This window comes from Ylistrum balloti, unplaced genomic scaffold, assembly GCF_031769215.1.
Source record: "Ylistrum balloti isolate Yb309-2 unplaced genomic scaffold, AGI_CSIRO_Ybal_v1 Utg370946, whole genome shotgun sequence".
Lineage (NCBI taxonomy): Eukaryota > Metazoa > Mollusca > Bivalvia > Pectinida > Pectinidae > Ylistrum > Ylistrum balloti.
Genome location: NW_026782533.1, coordinates 1,112,791 through 1,125,962, shown reverse-complemented (window position 1 = coordinate 1,125,962; position 13,172 = coordinate 1,112,791). Strand labels below are relative to the sequence as shown.

Below are 13,172 nucleotides of genomic sequence, written 5' to 3'. Positions count from 1 at the left end.
AATAAAATCGCGAAATGTAAGTGATTTTTTTATTTCTTTTGTTATTCATGGCTTTATAAGTTACACTCTAGACAGTTTCCCATTTTCCACACAGGCGGATCCAGCAAACGATTCAGGTAACTCTACCATAGCTGTAAATATACATACAAAAATGGTTTGGTAAACAGATAAACAATAATGTAAAGATCAATAATACTACATTTACATAATTCAATTTTTTTGCCTTTGTTGAGAACAAAGATCATAAGAGTGTACTTTCGTTATTTTGGATGTTGGACAAAATAAATTTCATCTTGTTTCTGGAAATCCAGGAGTTACCATAGGCCGTCTTGATTTAAGTGTATAAAAAAATCAAATACCGAGTGTTCAAGTTTGTACAACATTCTGCCACATGGATGAATTATCATTTTATTTACATATTACTTTCAAAGGAATATATTTTTCCTAATAGCATTAAATTTATCTTATATATATTAAACCGAACAATATAATCTGGTCGGTAAATGATTATTATTATTGTATCAGAAATGAGAGTCGGGATACAGTATACACCTCAACAACATTAACGGTACGCTCATATTATTTCATCCAGTAGCCTGATCTTTTCGGGAAATATGTCTAAACTGTAGTACTGCTTCCGGTATTTCATAGACAAAAGACAACACAAATGGAAAGGGGGTAATTCATTCCTGTTTATGATTTTAATTTCAAATCTCTGGTTTTTAAAGACCTAAGCTCGGGCACCTGGCGCCTGAGAAGTATGATATTATTAACCTTTGACTATATTTTTTTAGTTTGTTCTAATATAATAAAAATGAAAATAAAGGTTATCGATCTACATCAGTTCCATTAAGGTGTAATAAATCTAGTTGCAAATATCATTCAGGATTTAATATTATTTGGCTGCTCAAAGTGAGACTGAATTCATTCGTTTGCAATACCGTCTTCAATTCTGATTTTGTATTGAAATATGCTATGAACTAGTGTGTCAGGGCCAGATAGTCAGATTCATATCCATTAAAGGAGGGTTCTGATATCTGTGTTATTTGGAAAGACAATCAACTCCTAAAATCCTGCGTACACATTAAAGGTTTCTGTTTGGGATTTTTATTTTCAGGAAACCCAACTTACCTAAATTCAGCCCTTCGTTATTCCACATGGACAGCTCCCTTCACACGCTACTTTAACTTTCCTAAAGAATAAATAATAAAATTCGACAATGATTTATTCCTTAAACACTGCAAAAATATATGTAATCTGGATTATCAGTAATTTCTTACGGGTGTCTACTTTCATATCTGTATGAAAGTAGTTGTCTGATGCCGTACTTCGCTATATAAATCTCTATTTTAGCGAATTCCTTCCTAGATCAAATTATTCGCCACCTTCAGACAGGTTTAATGACCTGCCTAGGAACATCTTTTCGATGCCAACAGCCTATAGACATTGATAACGCTCCTGTTGTAACAGAAATATCCAGTCGTTTTTCCGTGATAAATGTATCTTATAAATATAGTAAGTAAACTTGATACTTACGCGCAATCGGCAAGACACTTATTGTCGTAGGTTTCCCCATCAGAACCACACACTGGGGCCAGTATTTTTGGACAAGGACACGGACACGGGCACTTTCCTTTACATTTTATGTTAACATTTCTAGAAAACACCAAATCAGTATAAAAGAAATCAAATGTCTTAAAAATAGTCTTACAGGCAAAGGGTTGACTCGGTTATGGTCTAAGATTAGACAAAGTAATAGTCAATAGTCGAAGCCAGGATGAGACAACACTGAGATATATTTTCCGCTATTACTAACACTACTGCAACCACTGACTACTGCTAATAATATTGCTGTTAATAGCAGCAACAGCGTCAAAATCAACACAAACTACACCACTAAAACACAACAACTTCTATTACTAGTTCTACTACTATCGTTACTACTTCTACTACTACCACACTACTACTACTACTACTACTACTACTACTACTACTACTAATACTACTACTACTACTAATACTACTATACCACTACTACTACTATCAGTATTACAACTACTACTTCTACTACTACTACTACTACTACTACTTACTACTACTACTACTGCTACCACTACCATTAGTAGAAAAAAATAATTTAATAGTAATGTACTTACTGACATTTTGCTTCACATTTGTTTCCATATGTCTGCCCATCTACTCCACACACAGGGACATACTCTTTTGTACAAATACATTCTTCGCAAGGGCATTCGCCGGGGCATTCAACATCGGTCTCGCTTAATAAATACACGACCACATATTAATTTACAGACTTTGAATGAGATTAAACGAGGTTTACTACTTTGATACTTAACAAACCCCTGAAAAGATAAAATATAAACGCGGTTTGGTTTAGTGAAAGTTACCAGGAGCACTATATATTTATATGCTCAAAACTTTTGAACCCAATATCAAATTGTCGTAAAACAAACACAGGAATAGCTGAACAATACGAATATAATGCAGTTCAGAATATACACAGGTACTTGACATTGTCCCAAAGTTATTAGATATAATGAATTTACGATATTTATTGTATTAAAAAATCAATAGTCCCAATTGCACCTCCTCAAATAGGTGTTGGCCTCTCTGTCGATTACTTTGTATTTTCCTCAGGCGCCTCCTAAGCTTTAAAATATAGCCCCATAGTCCTAGAAGGATGAAACAGCTGAATGATGAAGTTTAAATCATTGTTTGATTTTACTGTATCAAACTCTAAACGTGTATTTAAATATTCATTTGTGCATTTTTACGTTTTGTACGATTATGAATTTTACTGGTACTCGGTGGTATTCGTTGTAACCTTTAATATGTTTAAGAAGTATTATTTGCTCTGCAATATATACACCGACAAAATTTTGAGATCCATAAAATCTATGAATTCATTGTCAGTTAAGATTAGAATATGCTACGCGAAATAATCCGATTACAGTGTTTGTTAAGTACATGCAATATGACCTACCATATGACACCAGAGCCTAATCAAGCGTTAAAAATATGGTGACGTATGCGTTCCTGGCATACATTTCTAAAAACTGTTTGTAGATGAGATTCGATAAAAACCAGGCCGAAATAACATACGGAATAATTACACGTGGATCAGACCGTGATTTTCACATGAGAAATAGTAAAAGACACATTCTTACCTAATTTGACTCAGGATAATAAATCAACCTGCACGAAAATAATAGACTGACAAAACATAACTTACTTGCATGCAGCAAAACATTTGTTTGAGTATGTTTTTCCGTCAACACCGCACACCGGCCGGAACTCCTTTGTACATATACATGGGCAGGGACATTGTTGGTTACATCGTACTGCCACACCTCTAGATTTTAAGTAAGACAAAGATATTTATATCCTAGATGTCACTAACCTTTTTAAAATATCCTTTAGAACAAAAACATATTGTTGGATTGTGTTCGGGAAGGATAAGTGTCTTATGTTTTAAAGATGACCTTTTAAAAAAAATTTCACTTCCAATATGATCAATAATTTATAAGGTTAATGTCTGTGATCTAGTTATATGTTAATATTCACTATATCTACATGTGTCTAATCCCATGTTAGGGATAAGCTTTCCAAATATATCTCTATTTTCCCGGTATTTGAGACCAAACACATAAGAATTATATACTTACTGACATTTTGCCACACATTGGTTTCCATATGTTCGGCCATCATGCCCACAAACAGGGTTGTAATCTTCAGTGCAGCCACAATCACATGGGCATTTACCAACACATGCCACTTTTACATTTCTACAACAGCACATCCGGATATTCTTTCCGATTTCAGTAATGCGTTGTATCATGATAGAATACATACATATTGCCGTTCTGCATTCTTTTTTCCTTCTTTTTTTCCCCTTTTTGTTTTAACTTATTTCACTCTATTTATATTCCCTATACCATTCACGAATATCAGAAATAGCTACGAATTTCAGAGCTCTCCTTTCTCATAATTGATCTTTTTCACATTTCTAAGGTGCAATTTGGTAAAAAAAAATTGTGAAATTTTGTTTCGATGCAATGATACTATAGCCTTATCACTCACGTCATCAGGTCCGATAAAATAGCATATGGAATTTGTGGACATTGGGATGACATTACAAAAAGCGCTATTATCATCATGAAGAATAATCAAAATTAGTTATATTTAACTTCCTAAAACCCAAAATCGAGGAAATTACAGTTAGACAAATGCTATTATTTGAAATAAATATCTATCTAATTAGATTTTTATTTTCGATTTCTTCGCAAAGGCTTATATGTAAATACCATTTGGTATATGAATACATTGAAAATCATCTACTTGTCTTAACTGTATAAAGTTATCGTCTGTATTCTACATGCTTTTTATTTAGACCATTTTTTTCTTTCTATTTGAAACATTGGCAACAAACACATGAACAAAATACCAAACATTAAAATAAAAAAGGGTAGTGAATATTGCAAGTTATGCAAAAGTACAAAGAAAAAGATCGCAATGGCCACTTACGCGCAGCTGGCAGCACAATCGTTACTGTAGGTTTTACCGTCCGCCCCACACACTGGGCTATATATTGCAGGACAAATGCATAGACATGGACACTGCTGTTTGCAGGCAATCCCTACACCACTGTGGATGGTATGATATGATATTAACAAGATATAGCATAACAGTTGCTATTGCTATTATAGCCTTAAAACTACTAGCACTGATATTGCTACATATATATTACTACTATTGTATTTTTGCTACTGTTACGCCTGCTTTTTCTACACGATGTTTGCAGTGTTGCAACCTCATAACCTTTCCCCAAGGATTGGGATAATCATGATGATATGGGATGGGACTAACTTTGATTATCATCTTTTTCTCGTCCTGCTTGCCTTCTGACATATGCGTTGTTGTATCTCAATAACGACATAGCTATGAAAGAGCCTCCAGTATCAACCCAACGAGGGCAGGCTAGGAAATTTCACATCACTAAAATGTGGAGAGAGTTTCATTAATAAATAGAAACATTCTATTTTAACATTAGACCTATGTCTTGTGTTATTTAATTCAATTTATGTATTAGACGGTATTGCAAATGCACTTACTGGCAACCAGCGAAGCAGTCGTTACCATAAGTTTTGCCGTCGGTACCACAAACTGGATCGTATTTCAAGGTACATACACACTCACATGGGCACTCACCAGCACAGTTTGCAGCCACACCACTGTACAAAAACAATTTTACATTTATTTATATCGCAACAATAAGAAATGTACTCTCAAAAATATCATTTACAGTAGTGTAGTGACAAATAACACTTTTTGTCATTTCAGTACGAATGTTAACAATAGAAGTCTAATCATTTCCAAGCCAATTTCGGAACGAGATTCATTTTGGCTATGACAATCAGCAAACAGTTTTAGTAAGAATAGAAAAATGACTATCTTTAACTGTGGTACCATAGCTACAGACATATACTGTACACGGGGAAATATTCGTCTAGTATTTCGTTCGCCCTCGTATAAAACTTTTCATTTTTGCGGTTTCTCATATTTGCTATCAAATACATAACATATACTTTTACATCACTCTTTTGCCTTGATGGTCAAAAGGCAAAATGGGCCTAAATGACGGTAATTTGACAGGTAATCATGTCAAAATGCACACAGTGCTAAACTTTATAGATTATTGATTTTGCTTTACTAAGTTACTGAAATATTATTCAATATAAGTAGGTAGGCTTATTAATAATCATACAGAATGCATAAGCATGTAACCAATAACTACCCATCACCAAAAACTTTACACATAACAACATGGACCAGTTTGTGATATATCTGTATACCCCCAGCTACAATGCATATACTTCTATAATCTACAAAAAAATTCCTTTTGATAATAGTTTATCGCACTCACGCACAATCGGCGGCACACGCGTTGCTGTAGGTTTTATTGTCAACTCCACATACTGGTGTATAATCCAGAGTGCAAATACATGGACAAGGACACTTCTGATGACATTTAATGCCAACACCCCTGAAATAAGAATACCACAATAACAAAGGATTTGACAATGTTTTTCTTAATTTGTCATATTTTTAGCAGTTTCCAATTAAGAATTGTATCAATAAAAAGTTCATCTAAAGAATGTATAAGTTTTCTATTTTTTCCCTTACAGACCAATATTCGTCACATAGTGTCGCTTGATAGAATATACGAACTTGCTTTGTACAGAGTGAATTCACTTATATACATTAGAGATGAAAACTCCGCTTAATAAAAAAAAGTATGAATTTTTTTTTTTTTCTGGAATATCTAACTTTCACTCGGTTTTTTTATCCATCAAAAATCTATCAGTTCAATATTCACCGTGAAATATTTTATGCAGGCGCGCAACTGTCCCGAAACTGAAAACCGATATTCATACGAATATGAACTTTTAATTTCACGCGAAGTTAGTCCCGAATTTAGTCAACAGCCAATCAACAACCGAAGCATACCACAAGGCCACCCGAACCACACATGAAGGCTATACGAAGATGTGCATGTTTATTAAGAACTTTACCCGAATGACACTCGAAAGCAACATGATGACTACTATTGAATGTACAAAGCGTTCGAAACAGGTTCACGAAGGCGTCACGTGACCTGCCAATGTTATAAAAACCGACCGTGCCCAAATTTCTCCTAAATCTAAAATTCCCAGTTATGTAAAATGTCATGCCAATATCCAAAAGTAAATATTTTAAACCTAAGTCCCAGTAACAATTTATAAACGATACTTTGATATTAGGCCTTTGTCATTAGTTTGAAATTATAAAGACTGAAATTGAAGATACTCTGAGACTTTTATATATCTACGTTCGACACTCGAATCCAACATGAAAATGGGCCTTAGCAATTTTTTCAAGATTTTTTGGCATGCCTATGATTATGCCACCTCCCATGAAGTGATTTTATTTAAACGTGTTTTATTGCATTTCTATTTCAAATAGATTTACTCTTTTTCAGAAATATACTAAGAACAAAATCTCATTTAAAATAAACTAATGTTTAACTACATAAGCGTGCTATGTATCGCATTCATAACTTTGTTATGGAGACTTTTCGCCTAACAAAATCAGGAAATTTGTAACAATCCACTTACTGGCATCCTGCTACACAAGCGTTCCCGTATGTCTTTCCATCCACGCCACAAACAGGGTCATACTTACGAGTACAGCTACAGTCACATGGACATTTCCCTATGCAGGCAACCTTGACGCCCCTTTAGAAATGTAAAGGTTCTGCGATATACATATATAGTAAAAGAAAAACTCAAGAAAAATGTACAACCAGGATAAAATAGTGATTTCTGGATGATGCTCTGTGCAAAAATGTATCGATTTCCTTACTATCTATTGAATATTCAATGTAAATATCATAGTCTGGGCTAAATGGTAATATTTTCAAGCATATATTTGCAGCCTGTTTTATATATTGAAATAATTTTCTTACTTGCAGCCGGCGAAGCATTTATTGGAGTACGTTTCACCATCCACTCCACATACTGGAGTATAATCCTGATGACAAACACAATCACCTCCACATTTACCGGAAGTGATGATGTTGAAGTTCCTGTGAATTATAGTTATTAGTTTTTATTTCCACGTTTCTCTAAATTATGGGTAAATTTCCACACCTTTAATTCTACATTACAAATGTACATACTTATGTTTTTCATATGTATCCTTTTAACATTTACTAACACTTGTGTGTTATTCATGCAACCAATATCCATAAAGAATCAAGCATCTCCGACTGTATTAAATGTAGCATAGATCCTCTAAATAACACCTGCGCATCTCGTTGGATAATTGACGTCACGTGTCGACCGTCAATATCTCTATAGGCGGCAGCGCGACGTTAAAATGAAATTGTGGCAACCATGGTCATTATGGTAAATTTACGTTTCTCCGATATGTTGAATCCCCCCCCCCCCCCCCCAAAAAAAAAAAAAAAAAAAAAATACATCACAAAAATTTTCCCATTATTGCTATGTTCACTTCATCGGTGTCTCAGATTTATATCAAAAGTCTTTGATATCATACCCAGGTAAAAATCCGTCCCCACGTGTCCCGAAGGGAAAGATATCTTCCATCCCTCACACCATGTACTATCTATTTCAAAATCAAGGTGATTCTATGTTCTCAACAAGAAGATTGGGGCAGAAGTAATGAAACCACTATGCATCGAACACCCCTAATTTATTGCAGAGAGTATTTCTCAATGATCTCTTAATGATTTTCTAATAGTCTTTCCATTTACCGATCTATTTTCGGTAAGCATTCTAAAACTATCGCAGGATTTGTAAAATTTGCAACAACCTTTAGGATATCGAACCATATGTGTCTTGTTATCAATGTAGATTAGTGTAGTATAATCTGAAAAAGGAAAATTTACAATAGGGAATATTTAAAAAAGTATGTTTATCCTGTATTTTTTTTGCTTGTGTAGTGCCTACAGGATAATATCTTTCCATTACAGTTATCTTGCAACATCCTGTTTTCATAAGTCATTTGTGAATTTTGATCTATTACTTATATAGCAATGGTAAGTAAATCATACATTTCTGCTATTTACATATCTCAGGTACAAGGCTCATGTAACATATGTTACAAGTATAAAAGTACCTATTGATATCAATTTGATATTATGGATTTTGGATTATGGATACGCTGCCTCAAGGTTTGCTTTAAAATGCTTTGTTGGGTATATTCATGTGAAATGTTTCATCTCATTGTAAGTGAGATGTCTTAAGCATCATATGAAAGAAAATCCTGGTATGGAAAATTGTGAAAACGATACACGAGGCAATTCAAATTCAGAGTAAGGTACAGTGACGCCAAACAATTAATCAAACTGCATCATACAGCTGTTTCGTCCTTCTAGGACTCGTCAGTGATTTTGATGTATTGGAGGTGATTGAGGAAAAGTAAAAGTGGTCAAAAGATAAGTCCAAATCTATACGGGCAAGTGCATTTGTCCATAATCAAATTAATTCCGTCATTTTCATATATCAGATCATTTCGGAACAGTCAAGAACATGTACATATTCTGAACCGTGCTACTATTTAAATGGAAGTGGGGTATATTTGACATTGCATTCGCTACAATGTAAACGTAATATATTGGTTATTTAGCAATATTTACTTTCTAACTTTGCATTCATTCCTAAATGTTCTTTTTCTAACGGCACAGACAGGTCCACTTCTTCTGTTACATTCTGAAATAAGAAGAAACATTACAATATGATTTTCCATTGATTTATTTTTTGTGGATTAACCCAAATTGTACAGGATTTATTTGTAGCGTATTTCACGCTAAACGTGTAACGCTAAAATACATGTATGTTTATGCTAATCACAGTTTCTATATGTTGTCTATATAGCATTCATTCTGGATACGCTAATTTTATAAATGCAGATAATACGTTTACATTTGATTGTACCAAATTTAATAACTTTTCAATATTCATGACAGAATTCTCGTTTGCGAAAGATAGAAATCCTCCAAATTAAAATATTTTGTGTGTTTTACACATGACAATTTCAGAAGCATGGAACTTTAACTCCATAACTCATTTCTGACCTAACAATAGAGGCAGGAAATGCCAATAGCTTTTTTGTACATAGAGTGATTAAAAAGCGGTTTATCTATCTAATATATAGTGGTGTGATCTGAGTATGAACAAGTAGATTAATAATCTTTCCCTAGCTGGAAAAAACTCCATAACTCATTTCTGACCTAACAATAAAGGCAGGAAATGCCAATAGCTTTTTTGTACATAGAGTGATTAAAAAGCGGTTTATCTATCTAAAATACAGTAGTGTGATCTGAGTATGAACAAGTAGATTAATAATCTTTCACTGGCTGGAAGGGAAGCTGGAAGACCCGGATGACAATAGTTAATGACGTCAAAGACCCCGTCTGTTCCCGACACGTCATAAACATGACGTCATTAGCAATTACATGACCCCAGAATTTTATTCTTTTATTTTCACAATAATTCACTTATATAAAATGTTATAAAATTAAACAAAAAGTAATCATATTTAAGAAATAAGTTTGACACATAAACATAGCTAATTGATCTGACCTATTTACACGGTAAACTTAGAACATTGTAACTGGTTAGTCGTCTGATAAGTGAAGTGAAATTCAATGGAAAACTCATGTTTGCGACTTTTTAAAAGTAGTCTAAGTTGCGAGATCATTTTAATTGCGAGATGGTCTTTGAGGTAGTCTTTATGCGAAGTTTGACTGTATGAATAAAATGTTTAAACCTTAACGCAATAAAGCTATTGCAAACTTTATAGAAAAGAGAGACAAAAAAAGTCAGATCATTAAAAAAGGAGAATATCCACAGATGTTCAGAAAGTGTATGAAAACGTATAAAACCAACTTTAAATTCAACACATGTTTTCAAATCAGATTTAATAGAGCGGATTCCTTTTTAACGACAGGGCGGTATGTTGTCTGAGAAAAAATATCGTCTTCTAGTTTTAACGGAAACTTTTAGAAAAAAAATTTAACATCAAATGCTAAAATGCAAATGAATAGAGGAAACTGAAGAAAATGTTATTTTTTAATAAAGGCAGTAGTAATATGTGACCGATCGAGAGAAGTACAAAACAAGTTCATTGATTATCAGGATAAATGATACATATTCAAAATTAGCATTCTCAGTATTTTTTTGAAACTGCATACTTTAAAAAAACTCTTCATAACTTTTCACGGCAAACAATAGTAACATACAACAACTACGTAAGCATGCGACATATACATAAAAACGGTAAATTTTAAACATAAATGAACATAAGGCAGGCATAAAGCACACGAGATGTACATAAACATATAACATCTGCAAAACATAACAAATCAGTTTACTTACGGCATTCAACTACAGTTGCGATGATGAGCAGCAGTCCAGCTATAACCAACGGATGTGACGTCATAACTGAAAAATGTCAGCAATCAGCAAGATAGGAAAAGCGACAGCAAAATTATGACATTGATGAAGACTATTAAGACTATTAGGGTATTTGTCTATAAATTATACGACACCCCAGAATCGCTGGATACCATCAAATGAATCACCATATGTGCCTAAATGAATGTTCTATATTTCTCCCAGTCAAACTTAAATTTTTGTGTCAGGATTCACCTATGTATTAATATATCATCATCTATATATAATCAGGAACTGAAAATTGACATGTGAAAATAGCGCTATCAATAAAAAACTATATAAAAATAAGACTACACAGAAGAAAGACAACTGAACAGAGGAGACACCAAACAAAACGCAACATCTAGAAATAGGAATATGACGAAAAGAAAGACAAAAACTGACAATGAAGAGACGTTGGAACAGAATGAAAAATTGCAAAATGAATAGAAAAGACACCAAAACAAATACAACTTTAGAAATAAAAATCAACGAAAATAAAAGTATTTCCACATAACACAGAGTGAGCCAGGATAAATCAGAAGACAGCAATACTTATTGATTATAAAGCAACATAGAAAAGGAACAACAGAAACTGACAACATAAAACAACGGAAGGCAAAACCAGAAACTGAGGTTATAAAGGTACAGAGTAACATTAAAACAAACCAAGGAAACACTGAAAGAAAAGAAGCAAGGGTGACCCCTGACAGAATTACGGGAGGTACATTTAGTAACAGATTACCGTCTTTAAATACAACGGCTACAAACAAAAGAATTGTACTCTACCGGATTTGTTTTACATGTATGTTGATGATTATTGCGTTTTATAATAAACAAATGTATCTAGTAACTATTTATCCAATATTTCAACTTACCGATCGTGTCAACTACTCAGGCCCTAAAATAGCGTTATCTTTCAAACAGTTAACGCATAGTAAGCTCAAAACTAAACAGCAATAAAGTTTTCTCTTGATATATATATATATATATATATATAGGGAAAAAACTGTTCATCTGTGCCCTCCAGCTGTGACTGGGTGAAAGTGTCACTTAACTCGATTATGACAAATGTCGTTTAAAGATAAAAGGCAGCTAAGGCATAAGCATAATTTATGTATTGGAAACACTATACAAGATACTTTTATTGTCGAATTTTCTGTTGAATAGATATACGAGTTATTTTTCTGTTAAAGAATTATAATAGTTATTTCCCTTAATTTTCTTTCCAAAAATAACTAAGTTCTGTCCCTTGAATTAGAGGGCTATCGGTCATCTGATTGGCCAGTTACTTTCGCGGGAATGCTGAGACCCCTCTCATTAGGTAGCCATCTTCAATTATAGCAATACGCATTTCATTTAGTGGAGTGGATTTGCATTTGTTATGCAAAATTTACCCACCCACTTCCACCCTATTATCTGTTCTATTTTTTTGTTAACCCCACATTGGCTTTTTATTATAACTACTGAAAAAAAAAAGTTTTTGTTCGTTTTATGGTTTATGTAATTATAAGATATGTTTTTAATTTCATAAATAAATACAAAGTCACCCTCTCTGTAAGGGTGGCCTTTTTCATTCATATTCGATTCGATTTTATTTGGAGAGTATTTTTATTTGATGAAAGTAATTTTTTAATGATTCATAATTAATGTTTTTGTGCATGCATTGCACTTGATTCTTGTATCGGTATCTAAACCGTTTGATGTAATATTTCAATACTGTTCACAGAGTTCTGTAAATGAAAAGTGTCAAGTAACAGCTGGAACACTACAAACAACTCATAACAATATCAATACATGCCATTACTAAGCTTCACACAAGAAGGAATTTGGGATTTGTCCATAAATAGAAAATGCTGATGTTTGAAAAAAATGGAATCTTGATTATTGTATGGTAGTACGTTGAAAACATAACTGTATGTTCTAGAAGCCGTTTATCCTATGTCATTGTGTTGAAAACATAGCTGTATGTTCTAAAAGCCGTTTATCGCATTGCGTTGAAAACATAGCTGTACGTTCTAGAAGCCGTTTATCGTATCGCATTGCGTTGAAAACATAAATTTTGTCCGCGACATTATTATTTAAGTACATAACGCTCGTCGGATTGCAACTAATGTTAATATAAATGTAATCCGTGTGACAGAAAAATAGAAT

The 13,172-nt window shown here is 33.4% G+C and overlaps 1 protein-coding gene across 1 annotated transcript; it reads right to left on the bottom strand.

The window, feature by feature from the left end:
* Positions 1–1,532: 1,532 nt before the first annotated feature.
* Positions 1,533–11,025, bottom strand: LOC132559630 (serine protease inhibitor dipetalogastin-like). The gene is made up of 11 exons (XM_060224262.1): positions 10,962–11,025; positions 9,221–9,293; positions 7,526–7,645; positions 7,176–7,295; positions 5,945–6,064; positions 5,133–5,252; positions 4,546–4,665; positions 3,687–3,806; positions 3,254–3,373; positions 2,157–2,279; positions 1,533–1,656 (listed from the first exon to the last, which is right to left on the bottom strand). The coding sequence occupies exons 1-11, from the start codon at positions 11,023–11,025 to the stop codon at positions 1,533–1,535; spliced, it is 1,224 nt and encodes a 407-aa protein (XP_060080245.1).
* Between the last annotated feature and the right edge of the window lie 2,147 nt (positions 11,026–13,172).